The sequence below is a fragment of the Phaseolus vulgaris genome, chromosome 9, assembly GCF_051622355.1.
Source record: "Phaseolus vulgaris cultivar YP4 chromosome 9, ASM5162235v1, whole genome shotgun sequence".
Taxonomy (NCBI): domain Eukaryota; kingdom Viridiplantae; phylum Streptophyta; class Magnoliopsida; order Fabales; family Fabaceae; genus Phaseolus; species Phaseolus vulgaris.
Genome location: NC_143506.1, coordinates 1,496,737 through 1,519,544, shown reverse-complemented (window position 1 = coordinate 1,519,544; position 22,808 = coordinate 1,496,737). Strand labels below are relative to the sequence as shown.

At 51.2% G+C, this 22,808-nt stretch overlaps 2 protein-coding genes across 2 annotated transcripts; both read right to left on the bottom strand.

The window, feature by feature from the left end:
* Positions 1–863: 863 nt before the first annotated feature.
* LOC150025089 (uncharacterized) lies at positions 864–2,119 on the bottom strand. Its single transcript, XM_090295073.1, has 2 exons — positions 1,433–2,119; positions 864–1,355 (listed from the first exon to the last, which is right to left on the bottom strand). The coding sequence occupies exons 1-2, from the start codon at positions 2,117–2,119 to the stop codon at positions 864–866; spliced, it is 1,179 nt and encodes a 392-aa protein (XP_090151199.1).
* A 12,152-nt stretch (positions 2,120–14,271) lies between these two features.
* On the bottom strand, positions 14,272–14,751 carry LOC137833296 (uncharacterized). Its single transcript, XM_068641656.2, has one exon. The coding sequence runs from the start codon at positions 14,749–14,751 to the stop codon at positions 14,272–14,274; it is 480 nt and encodes a 159-aa protein (XP_068497757.2).
* Between the last annotated feature and the right edge of the window lie 8,057 nt (positions 14,752–22,808).

The following is a 22,808-nucleotide window of genomic DNA, read 5'->3' as shown; positions in this document are numbered from 1 at the left end:
TGCCTTCTTCAAGTCAGTGAAGTCCACACACATCCTCCACTTTCCGTTCGCCTTTTTCACCAAGACGACGTTGGCGAGCCACTCAGGGTATTGAATCTCCCTTATGTGGCCTGCCACCAACAGCTTCTGCGTCTCGTCCTTCACCACCTGCTGCCGTTCCTCATTGAACTTTCTCCTCCTCTGGCGCACGGGGCGGACCGTGGCGTCCATGCTGAGGTGGTGGCATAGGAAGTCAGGGTCGATGCCGGGCATATCCGAGGCGGACCATGCAAAGGCACCCAGGTGGCGTGAAATCACTCCTGCCACCCCTTCCTGTTCTTCGAGGTTCAGCAAACTTCCCAACTTGAATGGCTTGCCGCCAATCTCCCTCTCTACGGCGTTAGCCACCGGACGTTCCCTCCTATCCTCCTCAACGGGCGCCGCCTCTTTTATGGGCGCCGCGTCGTCAGAGCCTTCCTCCACGGGGACGTCTGCTTCGGGCGTCACCATCGCCGGTATGGCCTCATGCTGCGTCGCCTCTGCTCTCGGCGATGCCTCTTCTCTTGGCGTCGCCTCTGCTCTTGGCGACGCCTCGATCATTGTCGTGTCCGCACTCGGCGGACGTTCATACACCATGAAGACGTTTCTCCTCGACTTCAGGCTGTTCACATAACACTTTCGCGCCTCCTCCTGGTCCGACTTTATAACGATGACTCTGCCGCTGAGATCCGGCAGCTTCATCTTCATATGGCGCGTGGAGGACACGGCGTTCAGTCTGTTCAGCGCCGGTCTACCCAGCAGGATGTTGTAAGCGGAGTCGGCATTCACGACCAGGTATCGGATGCTCTCCGTCCGCGACGCCTCGCCGTCTGTGAACGTCGTCCTCAACTCCAGATACCCCCGGACCTCCACTTGGTTGTCCCCGAACCCGTACAGGCATCCTGTGTAGGGCTGAGGAGGTCAGGAGATAACCGCAGCTTGTTGAATGTCGACAAAAACATGACATCCGCCGAGCTCCCCTGGTCCACCAGGACCCTGTGTACCTTCCTGTCGGCCGTGACAACCGAGATGACCACAGGGTCGTTGTCGTGCGGTATCACATCCAACAGGTCGGCTCTTCTGAACGTCAAGTCCGACTCCCAAGGCTCACCGGCCATTCTTTCTTCAATGGAGTTGACCCCCCTGGCATACTTCTTGCGCTGGGAGGCAGTGAGTCCTCCGCCGGAGAAACCTCCCGCGATGGTATGAACTTCGCCTAGGACAGGCATCTCGTGTGCTTCGTGCCCCTGTCCTTCCGTTGGCACCGGTTGGACGGCGGCCACGGTGGTCTCCGTGACATAATCCGTCAGGAAACCATTTCTCACCAACTCGTCAAGCTGGTAGCCCAAAGACAAGCAGTTGTCGAGCTTGTGGCCGAAGGCTTCGTGGAACTCACACCAGGAGGTCCCAGTACCTTGTCCGTCTTTTCTGGCCGCCTCAACCTCTCGGCTATGTTGGGTACGGCGATGAGGTCCTTTAGGTCCATTACGAAGTGGTACCGCGCTGGCCTGGCCCTTTCTCTGGTTGGGCGTTCCTCTCGTGTCGGCCCCCGCGGCAGGGGCTTCCTGGCCTCGTACAGACGCCTCCTGTCCGTTTTCCTCTTTTCCGTCGTGGTCTCATTGACCCTGACGGCTGGGGCCCGCGCCTGTGCTCTAGGGCGTGGCGGCACGACACTGACGCGCTTTATATACACCTCTTCTTCAGAGGCTATGTGCTCAACTGCACGGCGCCTTATCTCAGAGAAAGTTCGAGGACGCCTCTGAGTGATGGACTGGTGGAAGGGGCCGGGACACACACCCCTCCTGAAGGCGCACGTGATCATGTTCTGGTCTGTCGCCCCGACCTTTACCACCTGGGCTCCAAAGCGGTTGATATACTCCTTCAGGGTTTCCCCTTGGTACTGCTTTACCCCGAAGAGATCATAGGGCTCCGGGGGCGGGGGCCTATTGGCCAGATACTGTTCCCTGAACAGACGCGTCAACTGTCTAAACGACGTGATATGACCGTCCGGGAGGCTGATAAACCAGTCCATAGCATCTCCCATGAGGGTGCTCATGAAAAGTTTGCATTTGGCGGCGTCAGTTCCCCCGACCAGGACCATCTGTGTATGGAAGGCTGAAAGATGCGCCTCCGGGTCCTCCCTTCCAGTAAAGATCGCCTTGGGTCCCGTGAAGGTATTGGGGACCAATAGGCCCCCGCCCCCGGAGCCCTATGATCTCTTCGAGGTAAAGCAGTACCAAGGGGAAACCCTGAAGGAGTATATCAACCGCTTTGGAGCCCAGGTGGTAAAGGTCGGGGCGACAGACCAGAACATGATCACGTGCGCCTTCAGGAGGGGTGTGTGTCCCGGCCCCTTCCACCAGTCCATCACTCAGAGGCGTCCTCGAACTTTCTCTGAGATAAGGCGCCGTGCAGTTGAGCACATAGCCTCTGAAGAAGAGGTGTATATAAAGCGCGTCAGTGTCGTGCCGCCACGCCCTAGAGCACAGGCGCGGGCCCCAGCCGTCAGGGTCAATGAGACCACGACGGAAAAGAGGAAAACGGACAGGAGGCGTCCGTACGAGGCCAGGAAGCCCCTGCCGCGGGGGCCGGCACGAGAGGAACGCCCAACCAGAGAAAGGGCCAGGCCAGCGCGGTACCACTTCGTAATGGACCTAAAGGACCTCATCGCCGTACCCAACATAGCCGAGAGGTTGAGGCGGCCAGAAAAGACGGACAAGGTACTGGGACCTCCTGGTGTGAGTTCCACGAAGCCTTCGGCCACAAGCTCGACAACTGCTTGTCTTTGGGCTACCAGCTTGACGAGTTGGTGAGAAATGGTTTCCTGACGGATTATGTCGCGGAGACCGCCGCAGCCGCCGCCCTACCGGTGTCGACGGAGGGACAGACACACGAGGCGCATGAGATGCCCGTCCTTGGTGAAGTTCATACCATCGCGGGGGGTTTCTCCGGCGGAGGACCCACCGCCTCCCAGCGCAAGAAGTATGCCAGGGGGGTTAACTCCATTGAAGAAAGCATGGCTGGTGAGCCGTGGGAGTCGGACTTGACATTCAGAAGAGCCGACCTATTGAATGTGATACTGCACGATAACGACCCTGTGGTCATCTCAGTTGTCACGGCAGGCAGGAAGGTACACAGGGTCCTGGTGGACCAGGGGAGCTCGGCGGATGTCATGTTTTTGTCGACATTCAACAAGCTGCGGTTGTCCCCTGACCTCCTCAGCCCCTACACAGGATGCCTGAACGGGTTCAGGGACAACCAAGTGGAGGTCCGGGGGTATCTGGAGTTGAGGACGACGTTCATAGACGGCGTGGCGTCGCGGACGGAGAGCATCCGATACCTGGTCGTGAATGCCGACTCCGCTTACAACATCCTGCTGGGCAAACCGGCGCTGAACAGACTGAACGCCGTGTCCTCCACGCGCCATATGAAGATGAAGCTGCCGGATCTCAGCGGCAGAGTCATCGTTATAAAGTCGGACCAGGAGGAGGCGCGGAAGTGTTATGTGAACAGCATGAAGTCGAGGAGAAGCGTCTTCATGGTGTACGAACGTCCGCCGAGTGCGGACACGACGATGGTCGAGGCGACGTCAAGAGAAGAGGCGTCGCCAAGAGTAGAGGCGAGGGTGACGCCCGAAGCAGACGTCCCCATGAAGGAAGGTTCCGACGACGCGGCACCCGTAGAACAGGCGGCGCCCGTCCTGGAGGATAAGAGGGAGCATCCGGCGGCTAACGCCGTAGAAAGGGAGATTGGCGGCAAGCCATTCAGGTTGGGAAGTTCGCTGAACCTCGAAGAACAGGAAGGGGTGGCAGGAGTGATTTCACGCCACCTGGGTGCCTTCGCATGGTCCGCCTCGGATATGCCCGGCATCGACCCTGACTTCCTATGCCACCACCTCAGTATGGACGCCACGGTCCGCCCCGTGCGCCAGAGGAGGAGAAAGTTCAATGAGGAACGACAGCAGGTGGTGAAGGACGAGACGCAGAAGCTGTTGGTGGCAGGCCACATAAGGGAGATTCAATACCCTGAGTGGCTCGCCAACGTCGTCTTGGTGAAAAAGGCAAACGGAAAGTGGAGGATGTGTGTGGACTTCACTGACTTGAACAAGGCATGCCCAAAGGATTCATACCCGCTGCCCAGTATTGACGCCTTGGTGGATAGTGCGTCCGGCAGCAAGGTGCTAAGTTTCCTAGATGCCTTCTCAGGGTATAATCAGATCAAGATGCACCCGAAGGATGAGAGTAAGACTGCATTTATGACTGAAACCTGCAGTTATTGCTATAAGGTGATGCCCTTTGGGCTGAAAAACGCGGGCGCCACGTACCAAAGGTTAATGGACAAGGTCCTGGCGTCGATGCTCGGAAGGAATGTGTACGCTTATGTGGACGACATTGTTGTGGCGTCGCAGGATAAGGCGCAGCACATGGCAGATCTGGAGGAGTTGTTCACCACAATATCCAGGTATCGCCTCAAGTTAAACCCTGAGAAGTGTGTTTTCGGGGTGGAGGCCGGTAAGTTCCTGGGCTTTATGCTCACGGAGAGGGGGATAGAAGCAAACCCCGACAAGTGCGCGGCTATTATTGCCATGCGAAGCCCGACGCCGGTGAAGGAGGTCCAACAGGTGACGGGGCGGATGGCGGCGCTCTCAAGGTTTGTTTCCGCTGGGGGAGAGAAGGGACATCCCTACTTCCAGTGCCTCAAGAGAAACAGCCGCTTTGCATGGACTGATGAATGCGAAGCGGCTTTCATTAAGTTAAAGGAGTACCTGGCGACCCTGCCGGTTCTCTGCAAGCCGGTAGCGGGCGTGCCCCTCCGGTTATATTTTACTGTAACGGATCCGGCGATCAGCTCTATGTTGGTGCAGGAGCAAGATCAGAGTCAAAGGCCCATCTATTTTGTAAGCAAGGCGTTACAGGGGGCAGAGACAAGGTACCAAGCGCTAGAGAAAGCGGCATTAGCTGTAGTATTTTCTGCCAGGAGGCTTCGTCACTACTTCCACAGCTTCACGGTGGTGGTGATGACCAACCTCCCCATACAAAGGGTATTGCAGAAGCCCGATGTGGCGGGAAGAATGGTACGCTGGGCGGTGGAGCTGTCAGAATTCAACATCCGGTATGAGCCTAGAGGATCCATCAAAGGGCAAGTATACGCAGATTTTATAGCGGAACTTTCGCCCGGAGGTGAGCAAGAAGTAGAAGTGGGTTCGCAGTGGCTGCTCTCGGTTGATGGCTCTTCCAATCAACAGGGGAGCGGTGCGGGAATTGTCTTGGAGGGACCCAATGGCGTTTTGATTGAGCAGGCTCTGCGTTTCGCCTTTAAGGCAAGTAAAAATCAGGCGGAGTATGAAGCCCTGATAGCAGGAATGCTCCTGGCCAAGGAGATGGGCGCGCAGAACCTCCTTGTGAAAAGCGACTCCCAGTTGGTCACGGGGCAGGTATCAGGTGGGTATCAAGCGAAGGACCCACAGATGGCGGCGTATCTGAAATACGTCCAGGTGTTGAAGGGAGCATTCAACGCTTTTGAGCTGACACATGTCCCAAGGGAGCAAAATGCCAGAGCTGACCTGCTCGCGAAGCTGGCGAGCTCAGGCAAGGGGGGTAGACAGAGGACAGTGATCCAGGAGACGCTCAAGGCTCCGCGTAGATTCGTGGAAGACAATAGGGTGGACGTCCTCCAGATACACACAAGGAAGGGGAGGCCGAGGAATCATCGTTCTGTCACCCAGGATACCCAGAGGGCGCCCCGCGTCAGTACATACGCGGACGCGCCCGAAGGAGAGCAAATGCAGGTGTGTGCCTTAACTGAGGGGGACACTTGGATGACGCCCTACAAGCGATACCTGGCGGATGGGGCTCTCCCAATGGAACCCGAAGAGTCTAAGAAGGTCAAGAGAAACGCCGCAAGATATACTCTGGTGGATGGGGTGTTGTTCAGGAATGGCTTCACACACCCTATCTTAACTTGTGTTAGTGGCGACGAATGCACCAGGATAATGGCGGAGCTGCATGAAGGGATCTGCGGGAGTCACATAGGAGGAAGGTCCTTAGCCTCCAAGGTAATACGCGCAGGTTTCTTCTGGCCGACGGTGAAAGAGGACTGCGCGCGACATGCTCAGCGTTGCAGGCAATGCCAAAAGCATGCCGACTGGCATAAGGCGCCGCCGGAAGAGTTGCGATCTATACAAGGCCCGTGGCCTTTCCACACGTGGGGAATCGACATTCTAGGTCCTTTCCCACTGGCAATCCGGCAGATGAAGTATTTGATAGTTGCCATCGAATACTTCACCAAGTGGATAGAGGCGGAGCCCGTTGCACAGATCACCGCGCACAAAGTCCAGCACTTTGTGTGGAAGAATATTGTATGTCGTTTCGGCGTACCAAGGCGGCTGATATCGGACAACGGGACCCAGTTTGCTAGCCAACAGTTGAAGAACCTGTGTGCAGAAGTGGGCATCAAACAGGTGTTCGCGTCAGTCGAACACCCTCAGACCAACGGTCAGGTGGAGTCAGCAAATAGAGTTTTGCTGAGAGGGCTGAAGAGAAGATTGGAAAAGGCAAAAGGGGCGTGGGCGGAAGAGGTGCCAAGAATTGTATGGGCGTACCACACCACGCCCCAATCTTCCACCATGGATACACCTTTCCGCTTAGTATATGGGGCGGATGCGATGATCCCAGTCGAAATCCAGGAAAGTTCACCACGTTTTTTGAACTTCGTGGTTGAGGAATCTAATGAAGAAAGGCGGGTGAATCTGGATCTGCTGGATGAAGCTAGAGAGGAAGCTGAAATAAAAGCCGAAGCGATAAAGAGAAGAGTAGAGCGACAGTACAGCTCTAAAGTAAAGCCGCGGCAGTTCCAGGTCGGCGATCTAGTCATGAGGAAGGCCCATCCCTACGAGCTGGAGAATAAGCTATCTCCCAAGTGGACTGGACCTTTCAGGGTTGCCGAGGCTAAGGGCAACGGCTCATACAATTTAGAGACCTTGGACGGTGCTCCCATTCCGCGTAGTTGGAATGCAGCCAATCTGAAATTTTATTTTAGTTGACTTATGTAAAACATAGGTGTAACAGTATATTCAAGGGGACGCTCTTTTTCCCCTTCAGGGGTTTTTTAATGAGGTCACCCGAATAAAAGAAACGAGTTGCAGAAAAGCTTTGTCTTGGTTTTGCGGCCTTTATCTTTCTTTATTTTGAGTGGTGTCACCAACAGAAGAGGCGTCGCCAAGATAAGGCGCCGCCAAGAAACGTAAAGAAGGAAATGCGCATAGTGTATGAGGCGCAAGTAAAGAAAGCGACATTGTGGAAGTATGGAAACCAAGTATAGCATAGCAAGATATTTTTACAAGCAAGTATTGTGACGGCATTTACAGGCTCGTGTACATATAAAACCCTAAACCCGGTGGCAAAAGTTCAATAACAACGTCGAAGAGAAAGGGTGTTGTTCCTCTTCCAGGTTGCCCTGCGTGATGGGATGGGGTGCACAGCCAGTTGATTCTTGGGTCGTTTCTCAGCACTGTGGGCAACATCCACCAGAATGACCTTGAAGTATTTGTAAGTGGAGCCCTTACTTACCCAGTGAGTTTGGTGGAGAAGAGTTTTCATTTCCAATCCCCAGCGCTTGGCTAAGCTGCGACCTCCGCTCTTGGTTGATTTTCGAGCCTGCGCCAAAGAGGATGAGAGTATCAGAAACGTCACGGAACGAAACACATACAGTGAAATGCGACAAAGGCGGAAGTTACTAGGGCAATGGTTCGTACCTATATACTTCTCTAGGGTTCCGGCGTTGAACTCCAAACTGATCAAGGTGGCGGAGTCAAAGCCTCTCGCCTCAGCGAGGATCCGGCAAGCCACTTGGTCATTTGAGGACAGTTTCTTGAAGGGTGTGGACTTGAGGACCTTCGTCTCCCTTACCCAGTACAGCGGAAAGTCATCCAGGGCGGAGGGGACGAGGTCAGAGCAACAGATCTTGAAAAACTTGCCCTTCCACCCAGTGAACGAGTCCTGGAAAGGGGCCAGGAGAACCCTACCAGGGACGTTGCTAAGGGTTACCCAGAGATTATTCCTCTGTCTCTTCACCTCAAAGAAGTGGAAAAAGATATTGACAGAGGGGGCGCAGCCCAGAAATCCAAAAAGAACGTCGAAGGCTTTGATGAAAGCCCAGCTGTTAGGGTATAACTGGGCCGGAGCAGCATTGATCTCCGACAACACTTCCCTCTCAAACTGGGAGAAAGGCAAGCGTACGCCGACGGTCTTGAAGACCGCTTGGTAGAAATAAAAGAAAGGGACCCCGTCGTTGGCCCGTTCATCCCCGCACACCGGTTCTCCCAGGTCGCAAGGAAGCACAACAATGTCGTCGTCGTGCCTCCTCGCGAAGGCACGATGGTCGTAGGAGCAAGAGTCCCCCTTGTGCTCCCGTATGGCCCTGGAAGTAAGAAGACACGAGCACTCGTCCAGAAGCTCGCTCGAGGCCCAGGTGTACAAATCTTTGGGGTTAACCCGGTGAGGGGAAGCACGGGAGGACATGGCTGGTAGGAGTCTGGGAGTTTTGAAAGTGGATGGTACGCTGGTGGTGCAAGAGTAAAACACCAGTGGGAACGATGGCCAGAAAAACTCTTGGTGATAAGAGACGAAGGTGGTAGAAAGGTTATAAAGAGAGCGGGAAAGTGGAAGACAGCTGCGTTAGTTTGAAGAAATAAATGCTGCAGTTGGAGCGCCAAAACGACGCAAATGTGGCACCGAGTGGTAGGTCCACGTGGCAGAATGTGGGGGAATGTTCCTGACACCGCTGACTCGCGCTCAGAAAGTGTCGTATCAATAGAATGCTTGAGAGTACGGTGCGCCGTCGGAAGAGAAGGTTAGAAGCACAGAAGATGTCAGGGCAGGTGGCGGTGCATCCCATCAGCCGTACGGAGGGTGCCACGTGGATAACAAGTGGATTCCATTTTTCGACTAAGACCAAGATCAAAGTCAAGGTCCAAGTCAACATAAGGCGTCGCCAAGAGATAAGGCGTCGCCAAGAGGTAAGGCGTCGCCAAGAGATAAGGCGTCGCCAAGAGATAAGGCGTCGCCAAGAGATAAAGGCGTCGCCAAGAGATAAAGGCGTCGCCAAGAGAGAAGGCGTCGCCAAGAGATAAGGCGTCGCCAAGAGATGCGAGGCGTGACGCCAGTTTGAGGCATAATGGGCATTGCCAATCCAAATGCTAGCAGATTCACCTCCCCGATACCCACAGGTAGGAAAGACTGTGGAGGGAGATAAAATGGAAGGAGTAGAAGCCAGTCCTCGAAGGCGTCGCCTCCCCGATACCCACAGGTAGGAAAGACTGTGGAGGGAGGCGAGTTCACTCAAACGCCGATAGGCCGTCGGCTGGGCCACTCCCCGATACCCACAGGTAGGAAAGACTGTGGAGGGAGGCGAGTCCGCTCAAACGCCAATGGGCCGTCGACGGGGCCATTCCCCGATACCCGTGGGTAGGAAAGACCACGGAGGGAACAGTCCCCGCCAGGGGACTCGGCATCCTTAGATGCTTTGGGACGATGCGCCGCAACAGGCGTATCTTTAGGCGTAGGCGCCAGGTACCAAGGGTCAGACCGTTTGGTTGTGCGAGACGCCCCATAAACGATACGTTTCAGGCAAATAAACCGCACCATGGGCGTAGGCGTCGCCGGTAGATCTCAACAGAAGGGCTTAGGACCCAGGGCAGGTTTCAGCCTGCGTCGCGGCCACGACAAAGTTACAGGTGACGAACGTCTAAGGACGCCCGACGCAGCGGAAGGACAGATAGAAGGCAGGCGAAATGATCAAAACGAAATGAAGATCAAACCATTCAGGTGAAATTTGATAGATCCAGTGTCAAAAATGGCGTGCCAAAGTTACAATTATACCAAGGTGCAAACAGTTCAAAGAATTACAAGTTATCAAAAGGAGGACATAGCGAAAAATGTAAAGAAAAAGGGTGGCAATTGAGGGCGGCACTTCAGTCGTCGAGGTCAAGGGGAACCACTTTCCCATCGACGATGTGGTGGGTAGAATCACAACCCGAGACGTCGATTCCAGGATTCACACAGGCGGCCTGAGCCAGAGCCTCTTGGAACCCCTCCTCGAAGGTGCCCGCCATGTCGTCAACGAGAGCCTTCTTCTCCTTCTCTAATGCCTCGACGGCGGCGTCCCTAGAAGCCACCTGCTTCTCCAAGGCCTCCTTCTCCACGATGAGTCGACCGACTTCGACCGTCAGTTTGTCGCGGTCCGCCTGAAGAAGACCCATGGCTTCGGCCTGCTCACAGCATCGGTTCTTTAAGTTCACTTGAACCTCTTCACAGGCTTCAATCATGGCCTGAAGACCGGTTACCTGGACTTGAAGAGCAATTTCCTGAGTATGGAAGTCAGTTTGGAGATCCGCTACCTCCGCCAGTTGTTTCTCCGCTTCCTCCTTGGCCGTCTCCGCCAGTTTCAGAGAAGCCTGGGAAGCCTCGTCCTGACGCCTCAGTTTCTCATTTTCTTGCTCCAAAGTGGAAATTTTTGTTTCCAGAGTCTGGAGCTTGTGCGACTGCCAGGCAGCGTTTCTGGCCTGAGTACGCCAGTCGAGGGCCACGGCCAGGAAGGCCCCCAGGTAGAAGGGCATACCCTCCCTCCTGTCAGGATTTTCTGGCATTGGCTCCCCGTTGAAGCCCCTCAAGAGGTGCATGATGGGAGGGGGCAGGGAGATAACGTCGGGGGCGGCAACGGAGGAATCAGGGGTGACGGATGTCCCCGCAGGGGGCGGGGTAGGAATGTAGGTAGCATCGTCGCCTTCTTCCCCTTGGACTGTTACGGCAGGTGGGGAGGAAGCGCTAGGAGGACTGGCCCTGAGGGAGTTTCCTCCCTGGGGTGAAGCCGCCGTGGGTGTGGGAGTCCTAGCAGCCCTTCTCCTTTTGAAGACTAGCCCGCCAGAGTCTTCGTCGGAGGAGGAAACCACTAGCACCCTTTTCCCTTTGTCAAGAGGGGCCAGAGATGGTGATGCGGATGCAGCCAAAGGCACTGCAGCGATGGGTGGAGGCGAGCCAGGGGTTTGAATGTGTGGGGGTGGTGAAGATGGGCCTAGAGAGGGTTCGACAGTAGGATCAGCAGCGATGGCGGAGGGGGCGCGAGGGGCGTCACCCTTAGCAGCGCGAGCGGCCTTCATCGCCTTTGCCAACATCGCCCTCTTGGAGGAACTCATCACCGATCCTGCACTCAGATAAACCATAGCAAAAATTACAAAGACGGAGCATAAGGCAATCAGTACAAGGGGAGCATGCAGGAGAAACCAATAAAGCAAACGTGAGGTAGCAAGATGCAGATAGCCACAAGTTCTAGGTGAGAAAGTGATTTCATGTTAACCACAACAGCTAAGGTAGTGCAGCTAATCAAGGGCAAATACCAAAATAGGCAGAGAGCCCATGGGCGTTGAATTCATTTGCGATGAGTTTGGCGGTGTCAAAGGCAATTTCCAGCCCCGCCAAGGCCTTACACACGTCCCGATCGACTGGGGCGAGTTCATCCAGCGCCAGTGCCTTCATGGTTATGGGTCTGTCCGTCCAATACAGGGGAAAGCCCTCTAGGACGGTAGGGTCGCGCTTGGTCGCACGTATTTTGAAGAACTTCCCCCTCCATCCTTTGAATGAGTTTTGGAAGAGCGTGAGGATGATGCGCCCGGTGATGCCCGAGAAGCTCATCCATAGACTTTTCCCCTGTTTCTTTACCTCGAAGAAATGGAGGAAAACGTCCACGGAGGAAGGGACACCCAGATATCCGCAAAGAATCTGGAAACCCCTTACGAAAGCCCAGCTGTTGGGATGGAGCTGGGCCGGGGCGGTGTTTATCTCCGTGAGCAGTTCTTTCTCGAAGGGAGTGAGAGGCAGACGCAGGCCCACTCTCCTGATTACTGCTTGGTAAAGGAAGAAGAAAGGAGTCCCCCCGGTTTCCCTCGAGTCCACACAGATGGGTACCCCGGGTTTCACCCGGCATACCAAGACGTGAGCGTCATGGCTTTTATGGAAGGCGTTGAAGCTATAGTGCGCAGGGTCCCCCCTGTGGGCCTCCACGTCCTCGGTAGAGTTTAGGGTGGAACACTCGTCGAGGAGCTCGTCAGGAGCCCAGTCGTACTCATCCTTGTAATAGGACTTAGGGGGCGGGGGAGGCGCGGTGGTCTTGGTTTTCGCCATCGATGTAACAGCTGAAGAACAAAAGAGAGAAGAAAGGATTCAGAGGAAAAGGGTTGGAAGGAGAGAGGGTGAATCAAAGGGAAACCCTAGGAAAACCCTACCCACGCGAGAAGTTGAGAAAGAAGGGAAACAGAGAAATGCGAAGAGAAAGCGTGAATGCAAGAAAGGTAAACAGGCCCAGGCAGTTCATATCATCACAGAGAATCAAAGAGAAAGAGCTATCAAAGGAGGAGAGCCATACCTTGTGGTGGTTGAACGCTGGAAGTGCGAAGAGAGAGGGCAGAGAGAGCAGAGAGAGTTTCAGGGAAGATGAACAGTGCTGAGAATGCGAAGAACGTAAATGAAACAGTGGGAGAGCGCGGGGTTTTGAGTAACTTGAGTGTTACGCTGGTAACCCAAGAGGCGCTAGGTGGGAACCGTTCGATTGAGCCACACGTCACGAGATTGGACACATGCGGGGAGCGCAAGAGGCTCTCAGGGTTGACCGTGTGATGAGCCACGTGGCAAGCGATCGCACGCGGTCTTTAAAGGTACGTCAAGTCAGCAATAAAGAGCGCCCCATTGGTGCGGAGCGGGTCACATCACTTGCTCAAGTTGTCACGTCAGCAGGAATGGCACGTCACCAGAGTGCCACGTGGGTGGTCATGGGCGTGGCCTTAGTCTTTTCGCTGAAAACAAGTTTTCAGCTTAAGACTGGGGGGCTTGTGTACCGTCCCGTACCCCAGGCGTTGACAAAGTCAAAGGTCAAAGTCAAAGTCAACGTAAGGCGTCGCCAAGAGATAAGGCGTCGCCAAGAGATAAGGCGTCGCCAAGAGATAAGGCGCTGCCAAGAGATAAGGCGTCGCCAAGAGATAAGGCGTCGCCAAGAGATAAGGCGTCGCCAAGAGATAAGGCGTCGCCAAGAGATAAGGCGTCGCCAAGAGATAAGGCGTCGCTAAGAGATAAGGCGTCGCCCAGAGATAAGGCGTCGCCAAGAGATAAGGCGTCGCCAATAGATGAGGCGTCGCCAAGAGATAAGGCGCCGCCAAGAAAGGCTTCGCCAAAGGAAAGGAGCATAAGATCAAGGCAGCTACGGCGCCGCCTCCCGATACCCATGGGTAGGTAAGACCACGGAGGAGGCAGCTCTGTGGGAAAGTCTCAAACCCTGATGACCAGGGGACAGTGATAGAGGCAAGAGAAAGGTGGCTTAAAGGCCATAGAGAAAGGTGGCTTAAAGGCCATAGAGAAAGGTGGCTTAAAGGCCATAGAGAAAGGGCCTGTGCAGAGCAACCTGACTTGTGAAGTACCCCTGCCGCCTCAGAGACGCCCTTGGGATAGATACGACTCGAGAGAAGGGTCACGCCTGGGGGCAGCCGGGTGCAGGGTGCGAGAGGAAGGTAGATACGCTCTCACAGTGTGACCAGAGACTTGGGGGCATGAGTTGGCACCCAAAAGGTCACCCCTTGCGCAGTTGCACTCCCAGATAGGAGGTCTCAGGCGAGGAAACACCCTCAGACCGGGTAATGGTGCTGAGAGACCCTCCACGTGTACAGTAGCCAAGTCAGAATAGTAACGCCAGCTTGACAGGTGCCAGGTAATTAAAGTGAGTTAAAATGAGTTAATGCATTTTCCGTTTCGAGCATTTAAAGTACTATAACTGCTCCCGAGCGTTTCGGACACCTTAAATGCGTTGAGCGTTTTATAATGAATGCGCTTTAAGGTGCTTTGAATGCAGGGGTAGCTTAAATAGCGCTTCGAATGTTGGAAAGGGGGTTCGGACTTTTGGCAATTGAGCAGAAACACTCTAGTTGCTTGCTTGGGTCTTGAGGTTGCTCGCGAGGAACTAGGGAATACTTTTGCCAGAGGGAGAATATACACGAGAGATAAAGAGAGAGCTTTTTTACCATCTCCAGAGTGCCATACGCGGTGCTCAGATACGGAGATACCTAGTTTTGGTGTTTCTTGCTGGCTGACTTGAGCGTCGGAGTGCAAACGGCCGCTAGGGTGCCCTTTTGTCCTTCTTTGCAGGTATCCACAGGTATCCGGAGGGAAGGTGTCCCTAGCTGACGGGCAAGTTTGCGCACGAAGACGTTCCCGGTCAACCGGACGGAACAACCGTCCCCTCTAGGGAAGGTAGCTTCATCTTCATGTGCCTCGTAGAGGCTATCGCTCCAATCCTGTTTAAAGCAGGTCTACCCAAAAGTATGTTATAAGCTGATGGAGCGTTAACAACAAGATACCTGATATTTTCAGTGCGGGGCGTCGTGTCATCTGTGAAGGTCGTCCTCAGCTCTATATGTCCACGCACCTCCACTTGGTCTCCAGTGAAACCAAATAAGCAACCGGTATAAGGTCTCAACTGGTCCGGAGACAACTGCAGCTTATTGAAGGTCGACCAGAATATCACATCGGTCGAACTTTCCTGGTCCACGAGGACACAATGCACCCTCCTTCCTGTTGTCACTATCGAAATCACCACTTGATCATTGTCATGCGGAACAACATCCTGGCGGTCGGCCTTGGTGAAGACGAGGTCGATATCGGGAGTCTGATCTGCCTCTTGTACCTCTACAGCCATCACCTCTTATGCATACTTCTTCCACTGGGAGGCGGTGCATCCTCCTCTTGAGAACCCTCCAGAGATGGTATTGATCTCACCATGAATGGGCACCTCGTGCCCCTTATTACCTCCCAGAGTTGCTGATGCCTGAGCCTCCTGCGGCTCTTGGAGGTAGTCCTTCAAGAAGCCACTCTTCACTAGTTCGTTCAATTGGTACCCCAGTGACAAGCAATTGCGTATGGCGTGGCCATAGGCTTGGTGGAATTCGCACCAAGCGTTCTTGCTGGGCCCCAACTTTTTGTTAGTCTTCAGGGGTCTCTTCAGTCTTTCCGCTATGTTAGGAATAACGGTCAGTTCCTTGAGCTCTACTCGAAAATTGTGTTTGGGGGGCGCATCTTCCATTGTTCGTGCCCTGGTATAGGGCTTCTTGGTCTCATATGGTTGTTGTTTTCCCGTTCCTTTCTTCTCTGTTGTCGCCTCATGCACCCTCATGGGTTGAGGTCGACCTACTGCTCGAGGTCGGACAAGGCCAACGCTACTGCGTTTTTCTGTGACCCGATCTTCGGCGACGATGTGCGTCATAGCCCGACGCCTGATCTCGCAGAACTTCTTCGGGCAACATCTAATCTGTGAGTCGCTGAAAAGCCCTGGTAGCACTCCTTTGGTGAAGGCGTGCACTGTCATGGCTTCATCCTTGGTGTTTAGCCTCACCACTTGGACCCCGAACCTGTTTAAGAACTCTTTCAAGGACTCTCCCTAATATTGCTTTACGTCAAAGACATTGTAAGAGATTGGAGGGAGCACCATGTTGACAAGGTATTGTTCTCTTAACAGCGTTGACAATTGGTCGAATGAAGTAATGTGTCCGTCAGGGAGATTGACGAACCAGTCCAACGCTGCTCATGCCAACGTGCTCATGAATATCTTGCAATACACAACATCTGAAGCTTCTGAAAGCATCATCTGGGTGTGGAAGGCCGTGAAGATGACCTTCGAGCCCATGGAAGTGGCTGGTATCACAGCGTCCATGATTGCCTGAGAGAACGGCATGGGGCGTGCCCTAGTTGGTATGGGTGGGGCACGCTCATCCACTGTGCGTTCCCCCGCCTATTGCAAACTTTCTCATTGGTTCTGCACAGTTCTTAGTTGCTTGCCTGTGACGCGGCTATGTCAACCTGGAAACGATCTTGGTCGACCCTAGACGCCGCTACCGCCTCCTGAAAGGCACGTATGGTCTCCATCATTTGTTGTAAGGTAACGTTCTTCCCTCCTTCGGCCACGACTGATCCTTGGCTCGTACTCCTCATATTGTTGGTAAGCTCTTAACACGGTTGTGAGTGGGACCTAGTTTTATCGGGCCCCACGGTGGGCGCCAAATGTTCTCGCCGGTTGACTCGAACGGTAGTCTCTGGCCCGCCTGTCTCCACCTGGGAATCGAACTTCCTTGGGTTGAAGAACTTCTCACCTTCAAAGACAAAGGGGCGCCTTGGCGGCCGTTTGCACTCCGACGCTTAAGTCAATACTAGGGCAAAGAAACAGTAAGTGAATAAAGTAGTTTCAGTCTTAGAAACGGTGTACCTTGTTAGGGTTCTTACCACCCTTTATATAGGTTGTAACTAGGGTTACTTATGTTCCGTTACCCATATTTAGGGTTCCTGGGAGAACGTCCTTGCACCGCTATTACACAATCTTAGCGTAATCTGGCACATAAGACTTCCCTTTACTGGAGTGCAACGACTAACAGTATGGCCGCCAAGGTACCAACTCCTGCACCAATGCGGGGCCATCTGTTTTGTGGGTACCCTAAGTATTCATGTGTGATCCATGCAGTCTTCCCTTGGAAACCTTAACCCTAACGAGCCTTAGTGCCTCCAAGGAACACTTGCTTGTGCCGTACCTAAATGTACCATACACACCACATGCATGATCCTCTCGTGACTTAGGTCTTTCTTATATCTGGGTGTTTAACTGGTATCTGATATGATTTATGGAACCCACCTTACGTGGCCCACCATTACTCTTAGACACCCGCGATGACCGATGACTGGTTGGTACAGATATGAACTACGGAAACAATAATCCGAAAAAAATGGAACTATGGATTCGAAAACAAAAAAAAAATTACTTACCTTCTTCACCGAACAGGGAACCACCAAGAGAGATCACCCAACCACCACCAACTCGTCAAGACACCACCAACAGAAACACCTTCTTGTGCTAAGAGATGGAGCGACGTCGTCGCTATTCAGAGATGATCCGATCGGTCATCGGTCATCGATGACGTCAGCAGAGGGTAACCACGTGGCCCGCTCACAGGTTGACACGTGGACCAGGTGACAGATGAATCAGAGTGTGGGGTGATCGGTGGTCAGTTGCCAAGTGACCGTCAACGGATCAGGTGGAAGAGAGACACCGTAAGGTGATCGGTGGTCAGATATCAAAGTTGCCACCGACAGACCAAACAGCAGAGATCCCAAGGAGGGAGTTACCGATAAGTGATCGGTGCTTAGTGACCAAAGAGTCCACCGACAGATTAAGTGGAGAAACGCGAGAAGCAATAGAGCACCGATCAGTCATCGGGTGCATGGTCATCGGGGTCTCGTGTTACACGTAGTTAAACTGGGACCAAGGTTCCCAGCGAGAGCGTTACGCATGAACCCCTCATGAGTATACCTCAGGGAATCGTGCACGAGGATGGCCTGAGGGAGCCAGTACACCGATCAGTGATCGGTTACTCCCTCAACCCATTACGTGCATGACGCCATGAAAGGTAAGCCGCTTACGCAGGGAGCAGTGTTTGGTGAGTGTGCCTAGACCAGCCACACCTGGCACTCTCCTGCGAGCGCGCGAGTTATCCAGATAGAAGAAGGGTCTAAGTCATTCCGCAAGGGAATAACTTAGATCCGCAAAGAGAAGCACCAGAGCCCTGCAAATGGTGACGCGTGTGTGGTTAGATGCCAATAGAGCACCGGTCAGTCATCGGGTGCATGGTCATCGGTGTCTCGTGTTAAACGCAGTTAAACTGGGACCAAGGTTCCCAGCGAGAGCGTTACGCATGAACCCCGCATGAGTACACCTCAGTGATCGTGCACGAGGATGGCCTGAGGGAGCCAGTAAACCGGTCAGTGATTGGTTACTCCCTCAACCCATTACGTGCATGAAGCCATGAAGGGTAAGTCGTTTACGCAGAGAGCCATGGAGGGTGAGTGCGCTTAGACCAGCCACACCCGGCGTTCTCCTGCCAGCATGCGACGTACCCAGTTAGAAGAAATGTGCTAAGTTACTCCGCAAGGGAATGACTTAGGCGCACGAAGAGAAGCGTTAGAGCCCCTCAGGGAGTGACACGTGTATGGTTAGATGTGAGTTGCATGCCTCCACGTGTCATGATCTGAGAGGGGCGCGGCCCAGATAAAGGTGCACTCCGTACCACCAAAGGTACAGGCAGGCGCAGCCTCGCACAGGCAAAGGTACAGGCAGGCGCAGCCTCGCACAGACACGCACAGACACTCGGGTCTCACTGATTCTGGAGGTACTTTGTCGTAGAAAAGCGAAACAGGGTTCTGACACATGCCAGAGGCATAACAGAATTCTGTTAGGCGCAACAGAGAGGGAGGCATAAAGAGGAATCAGAGTGAGATTCGAGGGAGAGTTTTTTACACACACACAGAGTTTGAGAGAGACGTTCTAGACAGTAGAGCTTTTCGCTACCACTAGTTTTCTCATCTTTGGTGGTTCTGTGGACTAACTTGATCGTCGGAGTGCAAACGGCCGCCAGAGGCGCCGTCTGCATGTTTTGCAGGTCACGTTCGGAGCTCGCAGAGAAGAGACTGGAGGTGCCCGCGTAGAGAACACAGCTGCGTAGACGGGGTAGGAGCGCAGCGAGGCTACTCCACCACGCTCGAGTTGCCGGCAGGATCAAGAGAGAAATGGAGTCCGTGTGTGCAGTTTGTGGGCAAAAGAAGAAGAGTAGTGTTGATCTTATGTGCATTTTGGGTTTTTTAAAAAATAATAGAAATATTTTTGTCTTTGCATTACATTGTAGGAGTGCAAGAAGAAAAACGTAGGGGTGCAGGAAAAACTGTATTTTTCAAATAGAAAATGTTGGTTGCACCATGTCCCATGGTGCCAGCCCTTTTATTTTGAATTTATATTTCTTCGATCTATATTTAAATGATTTACTATATAAATATATAATATTTTTTATTTTTTATAATTTAAATATTATACTTTTATTTTATTTTTAAATTGAAAACAAAAAATTATACTTTTTTATATTTTAAATCTATTTTTAAACGTTTTGGTTAGATTAATATTTAAAAAGATTTTTTGTAAACATAAAATTTACTTTGTATTTTTTAAAATTTTAAACCCTAAACTTTTACTTAAACCAATTTTGCTGTAAGTTGCAATCTTTCTTAACAAATTACCTCCTAAAGCCATGTGCAAGCTAGTACAAGTGGGGCCCTATTGTATGTCAACCATACGTGGGGCCACTCATTGTTTTTCATATTGGTTTTATTTTTACACCATGGGTCTGTTCCAAATACTTGTTTTTTTACAAAAATCTGGGTCTATTCACTTGGTTCAGCATTTGTGCTAGTCATCACTCGTTGTTTATACTCTCACCCTCAGTCTCTTAAAAAATTGGATCCACTCGGCTTGGGCAGAATATTCACTATTGGCACTCCTTTTCTATATCCGCACCATCCTTTCCAAAAAAGAGTGGGCCCACTCCGCTGGCCCAGCAGCATTGCTATTTACAACACATGTATATATATCTTTTCAAAAAGACTGGGTCTATTCTGCTGTCCCAGCAGCATTCTATTTGCAGCCCATGCTCTAATATTTGTACGACATTTTCTACGCAAATTCTTCCTACACCCAACATTTTTGAACCTGCACCCAACATATTTTTAAAATTCTGAAAATACCCTTTATTTTGGATATGAAAATCTAGAATTGAAGATAATACATTCCGAAAAAGTAGATGTGGAAGACCCTTTTTGTGTTCCAGACATAAAAATCTGGAAACAAAAATCAAAAGCCCATTCTGAATAAGAAAATCCGCAATACAAAAAATAATACCTTAAGGGCATTTTCGTCTTTTCATCTGGAATTGGGTGCAATGATATGGTGCAGGAAGCAATTACGCATTTTCTAAAACACTTGGCCCATTTAACCGGCCCAGAAGTTTTTCTATTTGTTACTCACGATTTTAAATCGGTTCTTTTCTTCCTGCACCATCAAAGTTATTCATGCACCCCCATCAAATAGGTGAAATGACCAATGCACCATCTAATTCGCTCTCATTCCGAAAAGTTCTTTCTGAAATGCACTCCAAAAAAGTTATTCTAAAAAATATATTCCGAAACATTAATTAGTCCTCGAAAGTTTATTCCAGAAATTTTATACCAAATTTTTTTCCAGAAATTCTAGAAAACATGTTGCAGAATACATTTCATGAATTATGGAAAGTATCTTCCAAAGAAGATAATCTAGAAGTTATTAGAAAAAGGTAAAACAATTTTTTTTGAAATTTGATTAGTGTATAAGAATTTTGATAAGGTGTATAAGAATTTTGTGTTTTGGGTGGTTCTTCCTGCACCCCATTAAAAACTCTTCCTGCTCCATCAACTAGGTTAAATGACTAAATGTACCATCTAATTCGTCTTTATTCTGGACAGTTTTTATTGGAACACTCTTCGAAAAAGTTATTCCAGAAATACATTCCAGAACATCTGGAAAGTTTATTTTGAAAATTGTACCGATCGGCCCCGGACGACCGATGCTATACATTAAATAATGTAATATAGTAAATACGTGGCAAGGAAACGGTTACAACTAGCGTTGAATAAGTCAGAGACACTTCGAGAAGCATTCCCTTAATATCAGGAAACCACTACACATGACCTAAGGACCACTACGCATGTCTTTGACAACCAATTACCTAGCCCACACGAACCAAAGCCCAAGTCAACCTATTAAAAGGACTTCTAAAAGGGGGAAAAGGTACGTTTTTATGATATCCTGAGAGACTAGACTAAAGACTAGCACTGACTTGAGCGTCGGAGTACAATCGCAGGTACCCCCGCCGACCAGACGAGCGCACGCGTGAAGGTGAAAGAACTTGAAGAATTAGCTAACTGCTAGCACGACAACAATTGTGTATCAAGGTGGATCAATATTACTCTGGCCCTGACATCCACACAGGTACAATTGGCGCCCACCATGGGGCCAGGTAATCTCTTTTCCCAGACATAAGGATTTCAACAAGCAAAGATGGTTTCAGCAATGAACAACACCAACAATGATAACACAGCAGAAGAGCATATGATGATGCTCCAAACCCTCCAAACTCGGATGCAGGAGTTGCTTAAAAAAGGAGTTACAAATCAATTGCGTCATGAGGAGGACCGACGTAAACAGGAAGAAGAGCGACAACGACAAGCAGAGGAAATGGCTCAGCTAAAGGAGTAGAATAAAAGGTTATTCGAACGACTTGAGCAATCTGAACGAGAAGGACACTCTCGCGCACCAACACCACCTCCACATCAATCTGGAACGAAGGTACCAACCCAAGTGGTGCCTCAGACGTCACTCACTCATCATACCCACCAAAGCGTTAAACATGTTGCTCTGGGCATAATAGCAAACCCGAGAGGTCATCCCCTCACAAATGACATCATCGCTACGCCCCTTCCTAGTAAGTGGAGGGGCCTAACCATGAACCTTTACTATGGTTCCATCGATCCGAACGAACACTTAAACATCTTCAGAGCACAGATGACCCTATACACTGTGGACCAAACGATGTGGTGCAAGGTTTTTCCCACGTCACTAAGAGAAGGACCTCTTGAATGGTTTACTGACCTCCCACCAAACTTGATGGCATTGAGCTCTTCTCTTTTACGGTTTTTGGGTGGTTTGCGGAAGCTTTAATGGGTTGTAGGTGGATCAAGGCTCTCCTAGGAGTTGTGGTAGCCTTGGAGGTGCATGAAGAGTAGGGAAATAGGAGAGGTTCGGCCAGCTCCCTTTGGTTGGTGAAAGGGTTGAAGATTAAAGCCCTAAATCTAGAGAGATTTAGGCAAGGGAGTATGAATGACACAAATTTGGCAGCATTTCAATACTCAAAATAATCTTCCTATTACATGAGGTAGGCTCCTCCTTAAATAGCCTTGGAGGATCGTAAATGTACATGTAAATGAAAAGGAAATGCTAGCCAAATTACATGCACATGGGAGCACATGGGAACGTTAGGACATGGGTGTGCCTAGGCTTCACATGGCCAAATTTACTAAGAGAAAAGGAGGGAAAATGCAAAGTGATGGCACATGTGAGAAGTGGTGCCTAAATGGAGGTTGGTCTAGAATTTACGCCCATTAGGTCTAGCTAATTGGGCCGGTCCTAAGTTTACTTAGAAATGGATATTTCTAATTAAACTTAGGTTTAGCCTTTTAAGTACCACTTTGCATGTTTCATCATATTTACAAAATGACTTAAACTCTGCTACTTTGACTAGAAAAGTAAGAAGAACTATCACACACTAAAGTCTATGACATGTAAAAATGTGTCCTCTTGACCCCTCTTTGACCATGACTCTAGTGGTTGCCTCAATGTAGCATTTTAGTGGCCTCTCAAAGGATTGGTGCTGGGGCCTCTTCCATCAAAACTCCATAGCTAGTTTCGATGTTTTGGAATTGAAATTCACCACTCAATATGCCACGAGTAGACCCCATCGGACCTCCTCCATGTCTCTCCTTAACGTTAAGCAAGAAAGAGGATAATCATTGAGAACTTTTATGGACAGGTTGAACAAGGTATGTATGGGAATCAGGAATCTAAATCCTGACATAGCTATGCATCACTTGGTCTCGACCATACTGTCGGGACAGTTCACAGAAAGTCTTATCAAACGACCACCATATAGAATGGATGAATTGAGAACGAGAGTGGCTAAGTTCATGCAGATAGAAGAACATGTCAATTATCACAGGAAAACACAGGTTGAAAATACAGAGAGAAACAAAGGGACTCGTCCTCCCATGACGACGACCGACCGAGATAGATATCGCTCT